This window comes from Terrapene carolina, unplaced genomic scaffold (assembly GCF_002925995.2).
Source record: "Terrapene carolina triunguis isolate 2854851 unplaced genomic scaffold, T_m_triunguis-2.0 Scaffold62, whole genome shotgun sequence".
Taxonomy (NCBI): Eukaryota; Metazoa; Chordata; order Testudines; family Emydidae; genus Terrapene; species Terrapene triunguis.
Genome location: NW_020664413.1, coordinates 30007913 through 30028017, shown reverse-complemented (window position 1 = coordinate 30028017; position 20105 = coordinate 30007913). Strand labels below are relative to the sequence as shown.

Sequence of the window (20105 nt, the reverse complement as noted above, 5' to 3'; positions counted from 1 at the left end):
AGTTTTTAACCCACTGTTTTATATAATGATTAGAATTTTAATCTCTTTCCAACCATACTTAAAAAATAACTATTTTCCTTTATGCTATGTATCTTGGTTACAAATATCCAAGTAAAATAAATCTTGAATGTGACTTCATAATTCTGGCTTGACTTAAAAAAAAAAAAAAAAATTAATTGTGAACTTACTGATAATGCAAAGTGTACTGGGGAAGAAATCTGTTATAATGTACACATAATATGTGGTATTGTTTTGCACCTTGTGAGGCATGTAGTTTTATTTAGTCTGAGATTATTTTCAAGTTTTAGTGGTGTTGTTGCATGACCTTGAGACCTGTTTTGCATGCACAGGCTAAAAAGAAAAAGAAGGAAGAAGCAGCAAATGCCAAATTATTGGAGGCTGAGAAACGAATAAAGGTTAGTTTAGATGAGCATCAGAGTTTTTATTTTCAAAAAATAAAAACTGTGTGATTGTGCATAATAATTGTGAACTAATATGAGAACTGTAGGTATGGCAGAATCTTTTTTGATAAGGTATTACATTTGTAACAGAAATGTAGAGTAAGTACTGTGCATATGTGTGCGTGTGTGTGTGTGCACGTGTGTGTGCATATACATATATATGCGCATATACATGCATATAAATAATAAATAGAAGTGTCAATACTAGGGTTATCCGTACCTTATGCTTGGCTTGAGCAGCTTTAGACATACTCACCAAACCCTTATGTAATAGCATTGCATAGTGTCTCTTCTGTTTTTTGTTGAGTATAATGAAAAACTCTGTTGCTACTTGTGTAACGTTGTGGTCAAATATCCCATTTATCCCTATCAGTGCTGAAAAACTTACTTCCTGTATTTGGAAATCATGCACTCTCAGTGTAGCCAAATGTTATTGGCATCTTCTGATGCTCAGTTCAGTAGATTTGGTAGCATAAACTGTTCCTATATTATGTAAAGTGTTTGATAATAAAGGAGTAAAGAGAGAGAGAATGCAGATTCTTCCTATTTTAGCATGGCTCAAAAAATTGCATCTTACTGCTAAAAATAATAATTGTCAGGTATTTGAAGCACCTTTTTGTTCTTACGTTTAAGGAAAAAGAGATGCGAAGGCAGCAGGCTGTTCTTCTGAAACATCAGGTTGGTATACATACAGTTATCAGAACAGTAGCAAATGCTAATTTTTAACTTCTGCTTAAGCTATTTGGGGGGAAAGTCTTCAAAATATTTTTGGTATAAATTTCTGATTTTGATTCCTGCATAAGTTTTTCTTTCATCTTATGGTTTATTGACTTGCTTTGGTATTGGGGTCTCTTTGTGGGGGTTATAAAGTGGTTTTATGACTTTGTGATTTCTGTTTCATAATGTTGTGCCAACTCTTTCTACCAGGAGTTGGAGAGGCATAGACTAGATATGGTATGGGTATGTTTATTTTTGTACATCTAACACCGCATTGTGATTTGGTTGTGATATGGTTGTCATAGCAATGCATAAAATGTAGCACTGGCTGCTGTCATATTACATACTGCTGCATGGCTTTACAGCACAGTGCATTGCATACATCTGCTTGTCTTGTCTATTAAAGAAAAAAAAGTATGACTTGTCTCAGACGTGTTATAAATTGAATTCTGCGATCCATATATGAGGCTGTTGACTGGAAATCTACATTACTGATGTCACAACATGAGTTGGACCATTATGTAAAATCAGTGATGAATTTATGCAAAATTAGCATTTTATCTTTCATAGAAAATCACTGTACAAATTTTGCAAGTCTTATCCCATTTGTTGGGATTCAGTATAAAGCTTTTAATATAATTTTGGATTAGAACACTACAAATTGGATTAGAATTACTGTACAAACTGGGACCATGTCTTCCCCCAGATTTGTACAGTGCTGAGCACACTAGCTTTCAATAAATGGTAAATGCATAATATTTTAATCTGAAAATGAAACTAGGGATGAAATCCTGGCCTCAGAGAAATAAATGACAAACTCCTATTAACTTCGGTGGGGCCAGGATTTTACCGTAGAACTTTAAAGTTGAAGGAACTTATCTAGTTTTTTCTATAGTTCTATAATTCATTTTCCATTTAAATTTGTTAACATAATCTATGGTGCAGCTTTTGTGACTTTGCATTGAGGAACAGGCATCAGTAAATCCTATTTTATTCATGTTCGTGTATGAACCATGGCTAGTTTAAGTAAAACTGGTCTCAACACAGAAAAATTCAGCATACTTATTTGTTGGTGGCATATTGGATTCCAGCAAGATTTTTCTGAGAGTAAACATGAAGTTAAAATTATTTTAAAACTCAGTCTTTTACTATATTTTTAAATGATTAGAAATACAGCCTTCTGTTCAATTGGCTATTCATTTAGTAATTGCAAGCTTTCTAATAGCAGATGTAAGGTAACTGACCTGTTCCAGCCAACCATTATGCTTTTTGTTCTGCCAGCTTATGAAGGAGCATCACAACTGACCATACGTAAAGCTGTATGCTTTCTGTTTTACACTGTCTCCATGTTCATTGCTTTACCTTTTTGCTTTTGATTGTTCTTGTATTTGCTTTCTAAACCTGAACTAAAACATGCACAGACTTGGCCATTCTTGTCCTATATATAGTATTTATTGTGACTTGTCTATTAATGCTAAACTTGTTGTACTGAGTTTTTAAAATAAAAAAGACACTTTTGTAACCGTGGTTGAATCTTGTTCTAATTTTATCTGCTTTAATAGGAACGAGAGAGGAGAAGACAGCATATGATGCTTATGAAAGCCATGGAAGCACGTAAAAAAGCAGAAGTAAGTATTCATTCAGCTCTGAAAAAGTGTGCAGTTTCTTTCTTAACGTTTTGACTGCTATATGTCTGCATTCATAGAGCAGAACAGTGACACAGAACTTCTATAAACAAATATGTTAAGCAAGTAGCTGACTTGAGAGTCAGAAAGTACTTTTGCATCACAGAATATTTTTGTGTAGGTCATTTCAGACTTCAGAGCCGCCATAAGTATCTCCTAGCAAACTTTTTGTGTGTTTGTGTGTGAATTTAATGCTCTAAAAATAAGACACTAATTGTACTGTCCAGAGCAAGGCAGAAGGTTGGACATATGCTGCATAGATTTCCCCAGAAAACTGTTCAGATGTAAAAATACCATTCTTATTCCAGTCATTGGCTTCTCAGGCTTTTATCTATACTTGGAAAATGAGTTGTATTAGAAAACACATAAACTCACATGTTTTAATTAACACATGCTTGTCCTAGATGTTAAGTGGTGTTTAACAGTGTGATAATTAAAACATATTAGCTAACACAACTCTTCCTTCCAGTATAGATGAAACTTCGAAGATTGCTGATTATGCCAAATTATATGGTGTTTTGTGAGGTGGAGTAGAACTGAAAATTTTGTGAAAACAAAAATTACAAACGCTTCTGCTGAAAACTATGCTACCCTCAACCTTTTTAACTTTCTGCAATGAGCAATAGTTTTCACAACACCCAACAAGTCTGTCATTGACTATTCTCTAGGTCCTTGAATGTTGGGCTTTTAAAGGGGAGGCAGGGGGTCTCACAGCATCAACCACTATAGTCAGTCTGGTACACAATTGTGTGCTACAAAATACAGCAGCTTCTAATGCTGCAGCCTCACTAAACTTTAGGTTTGCAACTTATTCAGCAAGTGGAAAGCATAATTAACTGGTAGAAAAGGCAGTTTTCATTCTCAAAAATTACTGAAAAAATGCGAAGATAAAATACCAGAAATCCTGCACTGAGAATAGCCCCAAACAGGCAAATAGTCCCAAATATGTTGGCTTCATAGAAATGTAGGGCTGGAACAGACCTTGAGAGGTCATCCATTTCAGTCCCCTGTACTGAGCCAGGACCAAGTAAACTTAGACCGTGCCTGACAGATGTTTGTCCCACCTGTTCTTAAAAACCTCCAATGTTGACGATTCCACAATCTCTCTTAAAAGCCTATTCCAGAGCTTAACTACCTTTATAGTTAGAAATTTTTTACTAATGTCTAACCTAAATCTTCCTTGCTGCAGATTAAACCCATTACTACTTGTTCTACCTTCAGTGGATAAGAACAATTGATCACAGTCCTCTTTATAACAGCCCTTACCATATTTTGAAGACTGTTATCATGTCCTCTATCTTCTTTTCTCAAGTTTAAACATGCAAAGTTTTTTAAATCTTGCCTCTTAGGTCAGGTTTCCTAAACCTTTTATCATTTTTGTTGGTCTCCTTTGGAGCTGAATAGGGGAACAATTACTTCCTGTATCTTACATCTGACATGGGGGGAGGGATAGCTCAATGGTTTGAGCATTGGCCTGCTAAACCTAGGGTTGTGAGTTCAATCCTTGAGGGGGCCACTTAGGGATCTGGGGCAAAATCAGTACTTGGTCCTGCTAGTGAAGGCAGGGGGCTGGACTCAATGACCTTTTAAGGTCCCTTCCAGTCTAGGAGATGGGATATCTCCATAAAAAAAAAAAAGCCTATTAATACACCCCAGAATGATATTAGCCTTTTTAGCAACTGCATCACTCATATCCAATTTGTGATTCACTATAACCCCCAGGTCCTTTTCAACAGTACTACCACCTGGCCAATTATTCCTTATTTTGTAGTTGAGCATTTGATTTTTCTGAGTACTACCTTGGACTTGTATTTATTGAATTTCAACTTGTTGTTTTCAGACCAATTCTCTAATTTGTCACGGTTGTTTAGAATTCTAATCCTAATCTCCTCCCAGTTTGGTGTGAGCTTCAGATTTTATAAGCAATACTCTCCACTCCATAATCCAAATCATTAAAAAAAATATTGACTAGTACCAGACCCGGGACTGACCCCTTTGGGACTTTTCTAGGTACGCCCTCCCACGAGGAACCACTGAATACAGTCTTTCAACCAGTTGTGCATTCATCTTACAGTAATTTACACTGTAAACAATTTAACACACTAGGGTAGGGGGACCCAGGTCCTCCCTACACTACCGGGTCCCAGCCCAGGGCCCTAATAGTGGCAGAGGGTTCCACCACTGAGGTCAGCAGGGATCCAACCGCAACATGCTGCCTATGTCCGGGACTATGGTTAGTCCCCTCCATGGCTACTTCTTGCCGTGGTTCTGGTGGCAGTAGTTGGGGTGTCTTCGGGTTGCTTGGCTGGGGCTGTTCCCGATGTCTCCGCTCCCTCCTGGGTATCAGCAGGCACCTGGCGTCAGCTGGGGCCTCAGCGCTTTGAGCTTCCGCGGGGTGGGTTGATAGCTGCTCCCCATCGAGAGCCTGTATGCTACGTACTTCCCCTCCGGCGGTCAGCCCCGACTGAGCTGGGTTGCCTGCCTTTATACAGCCACTGCACCTGGAGCATACCCCGTAGGGTCGTGGGGGCATGACTTCCTCAGCCACCAAGGAAGAGTTAACCCCTTCCTGTCCAGTGCGGGGTGAGTACACCCTGTCACACCAACCTAAAATGAAGTAATGTCTACATATATTTAAAGCGTTTTTCACTTCACTATACTTTACAAAATGCATTTTAAATTAATATTACTGGTACTTTTTTATGAAGCATTTTATTAGTACAATTCAGCAAAATTCAAATCAGTTCAGTTTCTTATTGTATAAGGTAAATAAAAAGCAAACAGTAATCATTAACTTTTGCTAAATATTAAAAGGAGAAATTGTGTTCTCTGCAATACCAGTTTAAATCCAAAGCAACTCAGATTATTTGAATGAAAATACTTAATATTTATGCCACTGCTGTTGAAAGTAGTATTTGGCCGTCTGTGTGTACACAAAATCTTAGATTGTATTAACAACCCAAAACTGAAATATTATGTGTTTTTTTTAAATAGCACATCTATCTGTCTAGACTAAGCAGAATTCAATTTTATTTTTTTATAATTTTGATGGATAATATCAATGTTTATTTTTATTTTTTTTGTCAATTTTAAATTGTCATAGTTGGGTAAAATTATGGGTTTTAAGCATTTTTTTTATTTTTATTGATTTAAAATTTTCACATTTGTGAGAAATTAAGGGGGGACAGAGAATAAATATTTAATGATTGTAGATGTTGAGATTCTAAAGTTAAAGCTTTAAAAACATTAAAACACAAACTATCAACATCACAAGTCAAAATGTACAAAGTAAATATCCTTAAATCACACTCTAAATTCTCAAGCAACATTTTTCTTACTTTGCTTAATTGTAAATTTAGATGATCATTAGTGGAAATAGCTTTTCATCAGTTTGTGTATGTAGGTGAAATTGACATTTTCCAACATTTACTGATAAAAATCGAATCCTTCCAAGCCTATGTAAATCTATGGCCCCATCAGTAGCATCTGAGTACTGGTCGTAAAGTACTATTTTCCTCATTTTACACAGTGGGAAGAGGCACAGAGAGATTTAGGACATGTCTATGCAATGGGGGCTACAGTGGCACAGCTGCAGCTATGCCGCTATAGTGTAGATGCTTCCTACATCAACAGGAAGGCGTTTTCCACTGATGTAGGTAATCTGTTGGCCTAGCTACCACCACTGAGGGAGGCAGAAGAATTCTTCCATTGACCTAGCACATCCACCCAGGGGGATAGGTCAGCTTAACTACAGTGTTTTTCATACCCCTGAGCAGCATAGCTAGGTTGATCTAAATTTTAAGTGTAGAGCAGGGCGAAGTGCCCAAGGTGTCACAGAGAGTCTGTGATGGAAGTGGTATTTGAGCCGGGGTCTCCTGAGTCCCACTCTTGTGCCCTAGCCACTTGAACACTGTTCCTCTTTTACTGTTGCAGAATAATTGTTTTTGTTTGTAAATTACTACTGCAATTTATATTGATGCTAGAATCTCTTTAATTCTTTAATTATCATACTCTCTCCAAGCAACTGCAGAATCTATATTTTTTTATTACCTGTAACTCAAATGAAAATCTTTTTTGTGATTGAAGGAACTCAAGATGCTGTGGTTTTACTGGATAGACTCTAATAGATTCAGCGGATACTGGCAGTCACTACTTCTAGGTCCTGATGCAAAGTCCGTTGAAGTCGGTGAGAATATTCCCATGGACTTCAATGGGCACTGATCAGGCCTTTACGTGGCCGGCTGGCCTCCCCTGTGGCCATGATTTACCTCAGTGTGGGAGAATCTTCAAAGAACATTGAGGTCTCAGTGATCTTAAGCTACACTGAGTCTCAATGTGTGTGTCATTTGAGTCATCAGCTTCGTGGACGTCTCAAGTCAATCTTACTATTCTGACTAGAAATCCCAAATTTCTTAACGTCCAATCTGAACACCAGAAGCAGGTCAATCTTCTTTATAAAGCAGGTCACTTTTGTGAAGCACTTTGAGATCTGTGGATGAAAAGCACTATGTAAGTCCAAAGTGCAGTTATTACTATTTACCACGAATTCTTTCTCTCACTAGAAAGCTTATAACTTTAAGTGAAAAAGGTTTGCTGTCTGATATTAGGTCAAACAATTACAGCATATTTTTTACACAAGCAGTTTTTTGGGGGGATTTATACTTCCTGTGTTTGTCAGAATCTGGACTTTACCTACCTTAGCTTCAATTTCAACTTTTCATTACTCTGTAGAAGATAAACCAATTACAGACCAGCCTCTGGTATCTAGTAGTTGATATATCAAGGATACAATGGACTTAAAGCCATCAAAACCCCATGGAGTTATAGTATATAAGTGAATGCTTCACAGATCTTTAAATCCTTTGTGAGACTCTCTGAATTAGTGAGCTCAAGTATTTTATATGGCAGATTCCATTTCAGATGGCCAGTGACTTTTTGGAATCAAGAGACTCTAAGACAAAGTATTTATTCATATTCTTATCGGGTTTATTTTTAAGGAGATGTTTAGTTCTGTAGTACTTTAGTTCTGTAGTAACCTGCCATTTTTCTGCCAACCTCTTTGTCTTTCTTCATACCAGTCCTGTTGAATTGTTTTACAAGCTGGCTGTCGAACTGTTTTGCTTTCTGGTTGCAACAAACCCTTTAAGTCCATCCAGTATTTTATGTCCTTTTGAAAATAAAAATTAACACATTAGTTTAGTGCATTATATAAAAAGCATTTCTAGTGCTTCCTTGCTTGTATTTTTTTATTGCTATACTCTAGTGGGATTGAAATTTGAGGAACACATTAAAGTTGGCAACTGTTAATGATGAACATAATTTTTCTAGGGAAGGTGTCAGGGTTCCTTCCCCACTCTGAACTCTAGGGTACAGATGTGGGGACCCACATGAAAGCCCCCTAACCTTATTTACCAGCTTAGATTAACAGTAAGCTGCCACCACCAAACGTGTTCCAAATCTTAGGGGAGAGCCACTTGGAACTCTGCCTTTCCCCAAATATTTCCCAAGTCTCTAACCCCCCACTTTCCTGGGCAGATTTGAGACTAATTCCTCCCCCCCAAGTCCTTACACCCCTTTTCCTGGGTAGGCTTGAGAGTATACCCTCACCAATTAGTCCTGGTGAACACAGATCCAAAACCCTTGGATCTTATAACAATGAAAAATCAATCAGGTTCTTAGAAGAAGAATTTTAATTAAAGAAAAGGTAAAAATTATCTCTGTAAAATCAGGATGGAAAATAACTTTCTGGTAATCTAGTAATCAGATTCAAAGGGCCCAGAGGAATCCCCTCTAGCCTTAGTTTCAAAGTTACAGCAACACAGGGATAAACCTCCCTCTAGCAAAGGAACGTTTACAAGTTGAGAAAACAAAGATAAAACTAACGCGCCTTGCCTGGCTGTTACTTACAAGTTTGATATATGAGAGACTTGTTCAGAAAGATTTGGAGAGCATGGATTGATGTCCGGTCCCATTTAGTCCCAAGAGCGAACACACCCCAAACAAATGCCTTCACCCCACCAAGATTTGAAAGTATCTTGTCCCCTTATTGGTCCTTTGGGTCAGGTGTCAGCCAGGTTATCTGAGCTGCTTAACCCTTTTCAGGTAAAAGGATTTTGGTGTCTCTGGCCAGGAGGGATTTTATAGTATTGTACACAGGAGGGTTGTTACCCTTCCCTTTATAGTTATGACCGAAGGTTTGAAAAGCTGCAACTGGGAAGTTCTTGTCATAAAGTTACAAAACAGTGTTAACATAATGCTGTGAAAGGAGTCAAGATTTGGGTTATCGGTGCAGCAAGGATAGTGTCCTGAGTGTTCAGTTTTCCTGAATGACAACAAAGGCACAGAATTGGAGCATTTCTCACCCTATCTGATTTTATAGTATGGTTACTGCTGAAAGCTGAAGAATAGGGAGTAAATTCAAGCCATAAGCACTTTTAGTATGCTGTATCTCAGAAAGCATTTGAAATCTGTGGTACTATCAAGGAAGAATATCTATTCCTGCATCTCTTAATTAAAGGTTTTATACCACAATGATAAATACTTCTGTTCTGAATAATTATTTGCGTAGAGTCTTTGAAGTGCATTTCCTATTGGGCTGTAGGGAAAAGACTTGCATTTTTTTCTGAGGTATGGTAGTTTTCTTAGATCGGTGGGTAGCCACCCTCCCTTCCTTGTATATTTTCACTCAAATGAACCATTAAATTAAGTTATATTGTGCACACTGAACTCTCACATATAAATCTATTTGGCTTTTTGAGTCAGCAGGTGGCACTACTTGCTCTGAGACAGCACTGAACCAATGCCGCAGCATAGTGTTGGGAGTGTTCTCTTTTGGATGAGATGTAGAAATCAGGTTCAATTTATAATACTTCAAAAACCAAAAATCTTTAACTTTTATGCATTCGCCAAACTGAAGCTCACGTAATAGCACTTTGTCTACCAAATTTTCCCCTTCAGTTCAGTTACAAAATGTATTGCTTCCTCTGCAAAACATTTATGTAGAGTTTGTATTGTCATATGTTTGCCAAATTCCACTCTAGAGATGGCTGCACTTGAGTGTTTAGTGAAGTGATCCTTGTGTATAATTTGTATATTAATTAAGTTTGTCAAAGTGCTCTGAGATTTTTCAGAATAAAGGGTGTGTTATACATATAAAAATATAATTTTTTATAATAGAATCATAGAATATCAGGGTTGGAAGGGACCTCAGGAGGTCATCTAGTCCAACCCCCTGCTCAAAGCAGGACCAATTCCCAACTAAATCATCCCAGCCAGGGCTTTGTCAAGCCGGGCCTTAAAAACTTCCAAGGAAGGAGACTCCACCACCTCCCTAGGTAAAGCATTCCAGTGCTTCACCACCCTCCTAGTGAAATAGTGTTTCCTAATATCCAACCTAGACCTCCGCCACTGCAACTTGAGACCATTGCTCCTTGTTCTGTCATCTGCCACCATTGAGAACAGCCGAGTTCCATCCTCTTTGGAACCCCCCTTCAGGTAGTTGAAGGCTGCTATCAAATCCCACCTCATTCTTCTCTTCTGGAGACTAAACAATCCCAGTTCCCTCAGCCTCTCCTCATAAGTCATGCGCTCCAGACCCCTAATCATTTTTGTTGCCCTCCGCTGGACTCTTTCCAATTTTTCCACATCCTTCTTGTAGTGTGGGGCCCAAAACTGGACACAGTACTCCAGATGAGGCCTCACCAATGTCGAATAAAGGGGAACGATCACGTCCCTCGATCTGCTGGCAATGCCCCTACTTATACAGCCCAAAATGCCGTTAGCCTTCTTGGCAACAAGAGCACACTGTTGACTCATATCCGGCTTCTTGTCCACTGTGACCCCTAGGTCCTTTTCTGCAGAACTGCTACCTAGCCATTCGGTCCCTAGTCTGTAGCTGTGCATGGGATTCTTCCGTCCTAGGTGCAGGACTCTGCACTTGTCCTTGTTGAACCTCATCAGGTTTCTTTTGGCCCAATCCTCTAATTTGTCTAGGTCCCTCTGTATCCGATCCCTACCCTCTAGTGTATCTACCACGCCTCCTAGTTTAGTGTCATCGACAAACTTGCTGAGAGTGCAGTCCACACCATCCTCCAGATCATTAATAAAGATATTAAACAAAACCGGCCCCAGGACCGACCCTTGGGGCACTCCGCTTGAAACCGGCTGCCAACTAGACATGGAGCCATTGATCACTACCCGTTGAGCCCGACGATCTAGCCAGCTTTCTATCCACCTTACAGTCCATTCATCCAGCCCATACTTCTTTAACTTGGCAGCAAGAATACTGTGGGAGACCGTATCAAAAGCTTTGCTAAAGTCAAGGAATAACACATCCACTGCTTTCCCCTCATCATAGAAGGCAATTAGGTTAGTCAGGCATGACTTCCCCTTGGTGAATCCATGCTGACTGTTCCTGATCACTTTCCTCTCCTCTAATTAGATAATAATGTTATCTTTCAAAGTTAAGGAAATAATCCCAAACTATGGATCTATGAAGACTTCAATCTTCAGATGGTTTACTTATTTTTCCTAAATTTGATGACAATTGAGCAGTTTCTATCTGCAGTTTTACACTAAATCAGTAGTTTGTATGGATCAGAGAAAGCTAATTTCTGATTAATGATCTAATCCAGGCCCACGGTCACACAAAAGTAAAAACACTAATTCTTCTTCGAGATGCGTTGCTCATGTCCATTCCACATTAGGTGTGTGTGCTCGGCCACATGCACCAGTGCCGGAAGTTTTTCCCTCAGCAGTATCTGGAGGGGAGTGGCTCTTGCGCCCTCTGGAGTGGCGCCTGCATGGCGCGGTATAAGGGGCGCTGCCGGCTCCCTCCACCCTCAGTTCCTTCTTGCCACCAGTGAGGGTGCACGGAATGTTCGCTGCTCTTACTAGCGTTGCTTAGGCTTAGAGTTCTTGTAAAGTTAGTAATTGAGTTAGTTAGCCCTTAGCAGTAGCTAGAGTTTTGTTAGTCCCGTCAGGGACTTAGCCGGGGGACGGAGCATGCCCTAGTCCCCAGGCTTTAAGCCATGAGATCGCTGCAAATGGCCCATGCCCGTGAGCAATCCGCATAGTAGCTGTCTCAGGTGCCTCGGTGAAGGGCACATAAGTGATAAGTGTTGAATCTGCAAGTCTTTTAAACTTAGGACCAAGAAGATCAGACTCAAAGTGCTCCTGATGGAGTTGGCGCTCACTGCGGCCCTGGAGCAAAGGTCCAACTCGGCACCCAGCACCGTTAGTGCGTAGTGCCCCGCCGTTGACAAGCCAGCACCAATCCCCATTCATGGCCCCGTCCAAGAAGTCGAAGAAGGCCAGTGGGGGACGGTCTCCTACTCCCTGCAAGGGGAAGGACAGGGCTGGGGGCGAGCTAAGACCTGCGCTGGGCAGCTCATCTCCCCTGTCGGGAAGTCGGGCCTCTGCTCACATTGAGCGATGCATCCCACCCCGTTCCTTGCCTGGAAGCCTGGACACAGAGGTGGACCTTCATCAGCTTCAGGTGCCGTCGATGCCTGACGCGCTCCAGGCTGTGCAGGAGATCCTGACATCCCAGACTTCAGGGTAAGCCCGCCTTGGGATCTTTCCGTCCACCCTCGCCTCAACGGTACCGTTCCCCATCATGGGGGACGTCCCACTACCATCCACCCGCTCGAAGCCGTCATGCCTCCGAGTTAGGGAGGCAGATGCTCTCTACGGTCACTGGACCTTGGGCACCGGCAGTGGGATTCGAGGCGCACTTCGCCGGTTACCTGGTGCAGACCCATGCGCTCCCTGGGAGGAACATTGGGACTGGCCTTTCGCATCACTGGAACACCACTACAGATCCCGGGAATGATCGGAGGACCACAGCCATGGGCCCTGACAATGATCCGCAAGACAGATCCCTCCCGGCCCGCCATACCTCCAGGTCCCACTCCTCGTTTAGTACCGGTCTTGAAGCGTGAGGGGTCAATTGCCAGTCTCCTGTTGTGGATCCGCTGAGCGCCGCCGGTCACCTAGGTCCCCACGGAGGCACACGTCCAGCTCGGACTGGTCCTCCTCCAGATGCGACTATGATTATCACCAGGCACAGGGTTGCCGCTCCAGTGGATCCGGGTGACCGGCCAGCAGTAGCTCCGGATATGGCGCCGGTACGAAGCAAGGCTCCACATCGACGGGTCAGCCTCCCAGGCCCTCGGTGCTGCCTGAATCGTCAGTACCAAAACCTTCCCCATGACCCCAGGCTCAGTGGCTGGGCCTGTGGTACCCCTGGAACTTGTGGGGGTTCACCCAGCCCTCCCAGCCTGCCTGCTCGGTGTCAGGGGCTCGGACAGGCCAGTGGCATCGACGACCCAATTCCTTCCGGTGCCTGAGGCCCAGGGGGATAAGACCCCACAAGTCCATGTGGACCAAGGGGAACAGCCTGCTGGACTACCAATGGGTGTCATGGAACCTGCGGTAACGGCCTCCTCCTTGTAGTCTGTGGATGAGACCATCACAGAGTCCCTCACCCGGTTCCTCTGGATGACGCTAAGGCGCACCAGGAGCTGTTGAAGAGGGTCGTGTCCAACCTTGGCCTGCAGGCAGAGGAGTTGGAGGAGCAAGCGGACTCCCTATGTGATGTCCTGTCCTCCACAGCCCTGCTAGGGTGGCCCTTCCCCTTCACGAAGGGGTATTGAAGATATCCAGCGCCTTGTGGCAAACCCCCTCCTTTCTGCCCCCCATTTCCAAATGGCAGAGCGTAAGTACTTTGTCCCGACTAAGGGGCACGAATATCTTTACTCCCATCCTGCCCCAATTCCTTGGTGGTTGAGGCAGCTAACCACAGGGAATGCCAGGGGCAACCCGGAGTTACCCCCAAAAATAAAGACTCCAGGAGAATAGACTTGTTCGGACGAAAAATGTATTCCTCGTCTAGCTTACAGTTGAGGGTGGCCAACCACGAGGCCCTCTCTGGCTGCTACAACTTCAATATGTGGCAGGCCACGGCCATGTTTGAGAGTGCCCTCCTGGAAGGAATTCCAGGCACTCTTCGAAGAGGGCATGGCCACTGCCAGGGCAGCCCCTCAAGTGGCATCAGATGCTGCACACTCTGCCGCCCGCACCATGGCGTCCGCCATTTCCATGCGGCGAGAGTCCTGGCTGCTCCTCTTCAGGTTCTCCTCCCAGGCTCAGCAGTCAATTCAGGACCTCCTCTTTGATGGCCAGGCCCTGTTCGCGGAGCAGATGGACAAGAAGTTACATGGGCTGAAGAACTCCCAAACCACTCTAAAAACCCTGGCTCTATGTTCTGGGCCTAACACGTAAATGGTTCAAACGGCAACTTCCCCAGGCACAAGGGAGTCAGCCCCGGCAGGACCAGCCGCACAAAAAGCCCAAGGGCTACAGACGGTGCACAAGCCACCTGCCCCCACCCTCTGCCCAGTCGGGCTCGACCCTCTCCAAGCACGGAGCTAAAAAGTCGTTTTGAGGGTGCACCTGGGGCGACCTACCAGTCTGTTTCCTGGATTCTATTTTCCCATTTTTTTTGCAGCCACCTTTCCTTTTTCCTCCCTGCATGGTCGGCGATAACTTTGGACCGCTGGGTCCTCAATACGATCGCTTTCCTGGTGGTGGTGACGTTGGCAAGACAAGTCTCAGATATTAAGGCCTTGACCTCGGAACCGCCTTACACAGTGTTTTATAAGGACAAGGTCCAACTGGCTGCGGCCCCACCCAGCCTTCCTACCAAAGGTGGTATCTTCCTTCCACATGAGCCAGGGTGTATTCCTCCCTCTGTTCTGTCCCAAGCCGCACAAGACTGCTGAGGAGAGGCGTCTGCACGTGCTGGACATCCGGAGGGCCTTGGCTTTTTACTTGGAACTTACCAAGCCTTTCTGTAAATCGACCCAGCTCTTCATTGCTTCATAGGATGAAGGGCCTTCTGGTTTCTTTGCAGAGGATTTCCAACTGGATCACCTCTTGCATAAAGACCTGTTTCGAGCTAGCAAAGGTCCCGCCGATCATCAAGGCCCATTCGATTAGAGCGCAGGCGTCTTCAGTGGCCTTCCTGGCGCACATTCTGATCCAGGACATCGGTAGAGCCGTGACGTGGTCCTCGGTCCACATGTTCATGTCTCATTATGCCTTCACTCAGCAGGTCAGAGACAACGTTGGGTTTGACAGAGCTGTATTGCAGTCTGCGCAGCTGTGAACTCCTAGCCGCCTCCACGGGAACTGCTGGGAGTCATCTAATGTGCAGTGGACATGAACAAGGAATCAAAGAAGAAAAGACAGTTACCTTTCCGTAACTGGTGTTCTCCGAGATGTGTTGCTCATGTCCATTCCACAACCTGCCCTCCTTCCCCACTGTCAGAGTTTCCAGCAAGAAGGAACTGAGGGTGTGGGCAGCTGGTGGCATCCCTTATACAAGGCCTTGCGGGCACTACTCCAGAGGGCATTGGAGCTGCTCCCCTACGGATACTGCTGAGGGAAAAACTTCCGGCACTGGTGCATCTGGCCGAGCACACACACCTAATGTGGAATGGACATGAGCAACGCATCTCAAAGAACACCAATTATGGAAAGGTAACTGTCTTTTCCTGAATTTACCAGCTCTTTCTGGGCCAGATGATTCTCCGGAGACTGGGCATGGTGTGGAAGGGGTTTGGTGTGGCTTTGCTGGAGAGGGAATCTGCTGCTGCAGGGAGGTGGCAGAAACCCAGAGTCAGAATTTAGGCTGGGAGACAGACCTAGGGAGCAGCCTGGGGGTATGGTCACTATGAGCTTGATCTACATGCAAGAATTGGCCGTTATCCCCAGGAAGGGAGGTGCCCTAATCAGTGATTAGAGATGGAAACTCAAGGGGCAGTTTGGACTGTCTGTCCGGTGATGGGAGTTCAGGTTCCTTCCTGAAGCATTACATTAATTATATTCTCATGAACTGCCCCTTTCAATGACACTGTGATTCTGTAATAAAAGTGTTGGACTGATCTGTGCATTGAACTGATTCTTTGGTGAATTCCTGCCTCCCCAAAGGCTGTAGGTCAGGATGTGTGAAGGGGGATCAGGATGTGCATGCTAAGTTAATTTACAGAGGCTTCCCACCCACAGAATTGTTGAGGAGCTATACACCCCTTCCACACCAGGCCAAAACTGCTGAAGACTGATCAGTCCAGTGCAGATCTAGCGAAGATAGAAATAAGAGACTGACTGCATCCCTTACCATATTTCTGCATAACAGTGGGTTGGATTTGGCCCGATTACTTAATTTAAAGATTTTCTGAATTGAACATTTGTATTAGGTTTCAAGATAAAAGTGGATATATGCTGTGTAGTTTAACTCTGTCAATTTGCCTATGTAATGGTAACTAGAATAGCCATAACATAGCTGGCATGTAAATAGATTCACAGTAGCCCATGTTGTTTCTTTTCGCCTGAAAATGATTTCATGTACATTACACATGTCTCATTAAAGCTCTAAATAATCATTGTGTTTGATCCAATGAATGAAACAAATTCCAAACAAGAACAGTTTCACAAGTGCATACAGGCTATGCCTTAAACTATTATCATTTATTCTGAAAGCAAATTTTACCTGGCAAATTAATCCATGAAAAGATCTGTTCTCAATTTTTTGTTTATTCTTAGAATTATTTCTGTACTCGCGATAAATGGCGTGAAGAGTAAAATAAAATGAAAGAATATACACACTGAAAATAGAAAGCATCATGGCAAAGTATAAATCAGTGTTTTCTGGCATTTACCTTCTTGAGACTCCAGCCTAAAGTTTTACTTCAGCAAAATTACATAAACTTTAATGGGAATTTTGACTGAGAAAGAACTGTAGGATAGACCCTTTGGCTCTGATCTTCCAAACAAGTACACAAGCTCTTAACTTTACACATGTGAGTAGTCCCAGTAGTTTCCCAGACCCGAAGAGCTCCATGTAAGCTTGAAAGCTTGTCTAGCTCACCAATAGAAGTTGGTCCAATAAAATATATTCCCTCACCCACTTTGTGTCTCTAGTCCCCTTTAAGTCTTTAGGGCTGTTCTCATGTGTATAGTTAGTTGCATGCATGAGTGTTTGCAGGAGTGGGCCTTCGTTTGATAGAGTTATCTGTGTTTAAAAACACCACATTCAGTAACAAATTTCTCATTTGTATATTGATAGCTAGGTTTGAGAATATAAGTGTAAATCCAGAAGCATGGATGTTTCCAACAGCTGCACATAGAACACATAATAAAAGATGATATATGTTGATGAGGGAACATTTTTGAAAGAAAAAAATCAAAATATTTTAACTTCCATTTACATTAGTGCTAATGCTGCTTTATTCTCTGTTTTATGTGTACAGCAAAATATTTTTAAATAGAGGGATATCAGATAAATAGATTTCTTTATTAATGTTATCAGAATAGTAGAATGCCCCTACATAGAAACTTATATAAAGGAGTAAATATTAAAATATCATTAAATTCCATAAATTTCAAAGAGGTTAGTAACAAATGTACGGTATGTGGGAAGCAATCTTCACTCATACACACTTTTAAACGGGATTTTCCTGCCAAGCTGTAAACAGCAAACCTGTTTGAGAGAAATGCCTAAAAATAAATACATATCATGAACTCCTCTTTGAATTTCATGTCCTATCACTGACCATAGAAAGCTTTTGATGTGGGAGTACAAGAGGATTATATGAGAGGTCTGGATTGTAGTAAATATAGTTAGCGCCCTTCATACCTTTTTATAAGTTCTGTCTTCCCTTCATGGAATTGTTTGTTATCAAGCCAGATGATTAGCAGTTGATGAGGATGTTCTAGTTGTATCCAAAAAGAAGTGTCTTTATGACACTAAATCTTTATTTTCTGAAACATCTTTGGTATCTTGCTGTTGAGAAGGCCTGTTTGTCTGCTGTTCTTGTCTGACATTATTGTGTTAAGCTTTCATTTCTTTATCATCAGTCCTATATCTTTTTGTGATTTGAGGGCTGCATATAGTGGAGCTTTGGCTACTATAAAAACAAAAGGAAGGTGTCCTGGCTGAGGACAGCTCTTCTTGGGTGCTCTTAAGTTGCATCCACACTTGTGCTCCCTAGGTGAAGCTCAAGACCACAACTATGTGTTCTTTCCTACAGACTATGCATATAGAATATGCATGTTAGCTGCACTGGCCCAGGAGAAGATCACAGGATGAATTGTGACTTTGGAGAGTCACAATTTCCACCCTGCTTCCCCTTTATTTTGGGGAAGCAGTAAGTTACTTCACCTCTTTTTGTGGAGAAGCTTACTCCTCCTTGTGTTTTCTCTTCTCCCTCTCCTCATTGCCTTGTTCTCAGCAAGGAGCATTGGGCAAAGTAGCCCTTGCTTTCCTCATCGTAGTCCTGTAGGCCTTGCTCCTTCTTGCATCCCTTTGTGGTCAAGTAAGGGCTCTGACAATCAAGCTGAAAGAAAATGTCCCTGTGTCTGTAATATAGATAAGTAATATACTTCTGACACTGTCTCCCTCACCCTGATTATCTGTCTTCTATTTCTGCATTAAATTTTGCAACTACAGTACTCCATGAATAGGGTGACCAGATAGCAACTGTGAAAAAACAGGACAGGGGGTGGGGGGTAATAGGCGCCTGTATAAGAAAAAGTCCCCAAAAATGGGATTGTCCCTTTAAAAACGGGACATCTGGTCACCCTATCCATGGAGAAATAGGTTTTTGCACTTTCACATTCTGTGCAATAAAAATCCATGGTCATGAAATTCCATAAAAAAGCAAAGCATAAAGTTGTCCAAAGTGGAGGGTGGATACTTCTATTTACACATATTTAACTAACAAGCATTCTTTCTTTCACATGTAACTCATGCTATATCAAAATATTTTTTTGTGTAATTATGAGAATTTATTTTTTAAATCCCTTACCATTTCAGAACAAAATATATGAGCCTCCTGAAGGGGAATAAATCACTTACGTACATAGCACTTGCACAGAACGTAAATAACTCTGGCCAGGAAGGTCAGAGAAAGAAATTGAAAAAGGTCCTTAGAATTGATTTGAGATTGAACAACATTAAACAAAACTGCTTATGTTCAGTAACTTACGTAACTCAAGAAAAAGTTGTTTAATCAGGAGTACTCTATTCAGCTTATTCAACTTAGACTAATAATTAGAGATTTATTAGATAAAACACTTCAATCAACATTTGCCGCTCCAGTGGTTAAAATGTCAAATCATACCGTACCTTGTATTGCAACAGAGTGTACACCGCAAAAATAAAAAGGACTTAATAAAATTACATGCTGGAATAGCATAGATAATAAAACCAGAGGCAATATACAAAATTATTGATTAAACTTTTGTTAGGCCATGATGGACTAATTTACATCTCATATTTCAGTCTGATGGTATCTTCAGATTTAACCATGATGTTATCTTCAGAGAGCTTCAAGGCTAAAACGTTGCTAACCTTGCCTTTTGTTTCTATAGTATAATGTATTTACTTTTATATTAATATCTAACTATAAAAATGTTAAAGCTCTTGGTAAACCAGGAAGTAGCAAAATAAATAATCAAATGCAAATCACAGACAATTAAAAGAATTAAAGGTAAAAGGAATATCGAAATCATAACTAGTAGCAAGAGCAGACTTCCTTTAAACACATTTCTAAAGAATGTAATAAGCAGCTTTGGCTCAATTAACTGTTTATAAATTTAAACAAAATTAATTCTAGCAGCTTAATTCTGTGTTTAACATCAAAATAATGCCTAACAGTTGGGAAGTGGAAGGCTACCTAGCTGCTCTTACGTATCGAAAAGTTGGATTACATTCTTTTCTAATAGTTTGTAAGCAGCTGCAGTGTCCCATAAAATAACATTATTTTGTCATGCCCACAATTTAGCTGGAAAAAAAAACTGGTGATGTATTTTTCCTTGATACAATTTTTTTTTTTAAAAAACTATTGATCTAAACAGGAAATATCTCACTAAAAAATCTAGTGAAAAAGCTCTATCCTGAAAGCAGAGAGGTCTCTGAAGCGGTGCCAAATGACAACTGCTGTGATAGAAATTTAATTTTTTATAATTTCTTGATTTAAAAAAAAAAAGTTCTTTACTAGTGGTTGAAAAATGTTTTTTGTTTGCAAAAATTATAGATCATATCAACACATTGAAGTGTTTTTCTTAAAACTAAACGTTGTCGTATTCCTCTTGTCTCAGTACTGTGAGCTCAGTACAGTAGCATCATGTATTAGCAGAGGTATTAGTAGCTAATATGGGAACAAACTCTACATTCCAT

General features: G+C 41.6%; 1 protein-coding gene across 11 annotated transcripts in view; it reads left to right on the top strand.

The window, feature by feature from the left end:
* Positions 1 to 20105, top strand: part of BAZ2B (bromodomain adjacent to zinc finger domain 2B) — a 279323-nt gene that overhangs the window by 193499 nt on the left and 65719 nt on the right. For 9 of the 11 annotated variants that reach the window (XM_029910477.1, XM_024219214.2, XM_029910478.1 and 6 more), the window contains 4 exons: positions 351 to 416; positions 1095 to 1139; positions 1389 to 1415; positions 2741 to 2806. In XM_029910477.1, the coding sequence (XP_029766337.1) occupies positions 351 to 416; positions 1095 to 1139; positions 1389 to 1415; positions 2741 to 2806 (204 nt within the window). The remainder of the gene's footprint in view (positions 1 to 350; positions 417 to 1094; positions 1140 to 1388; positions 1416 to 2740; positions 2807 to 20105) is intronic. The other 2 variants (XM_024219234.2, XM_024219222.2) reach the window with 1 other exon arrangement.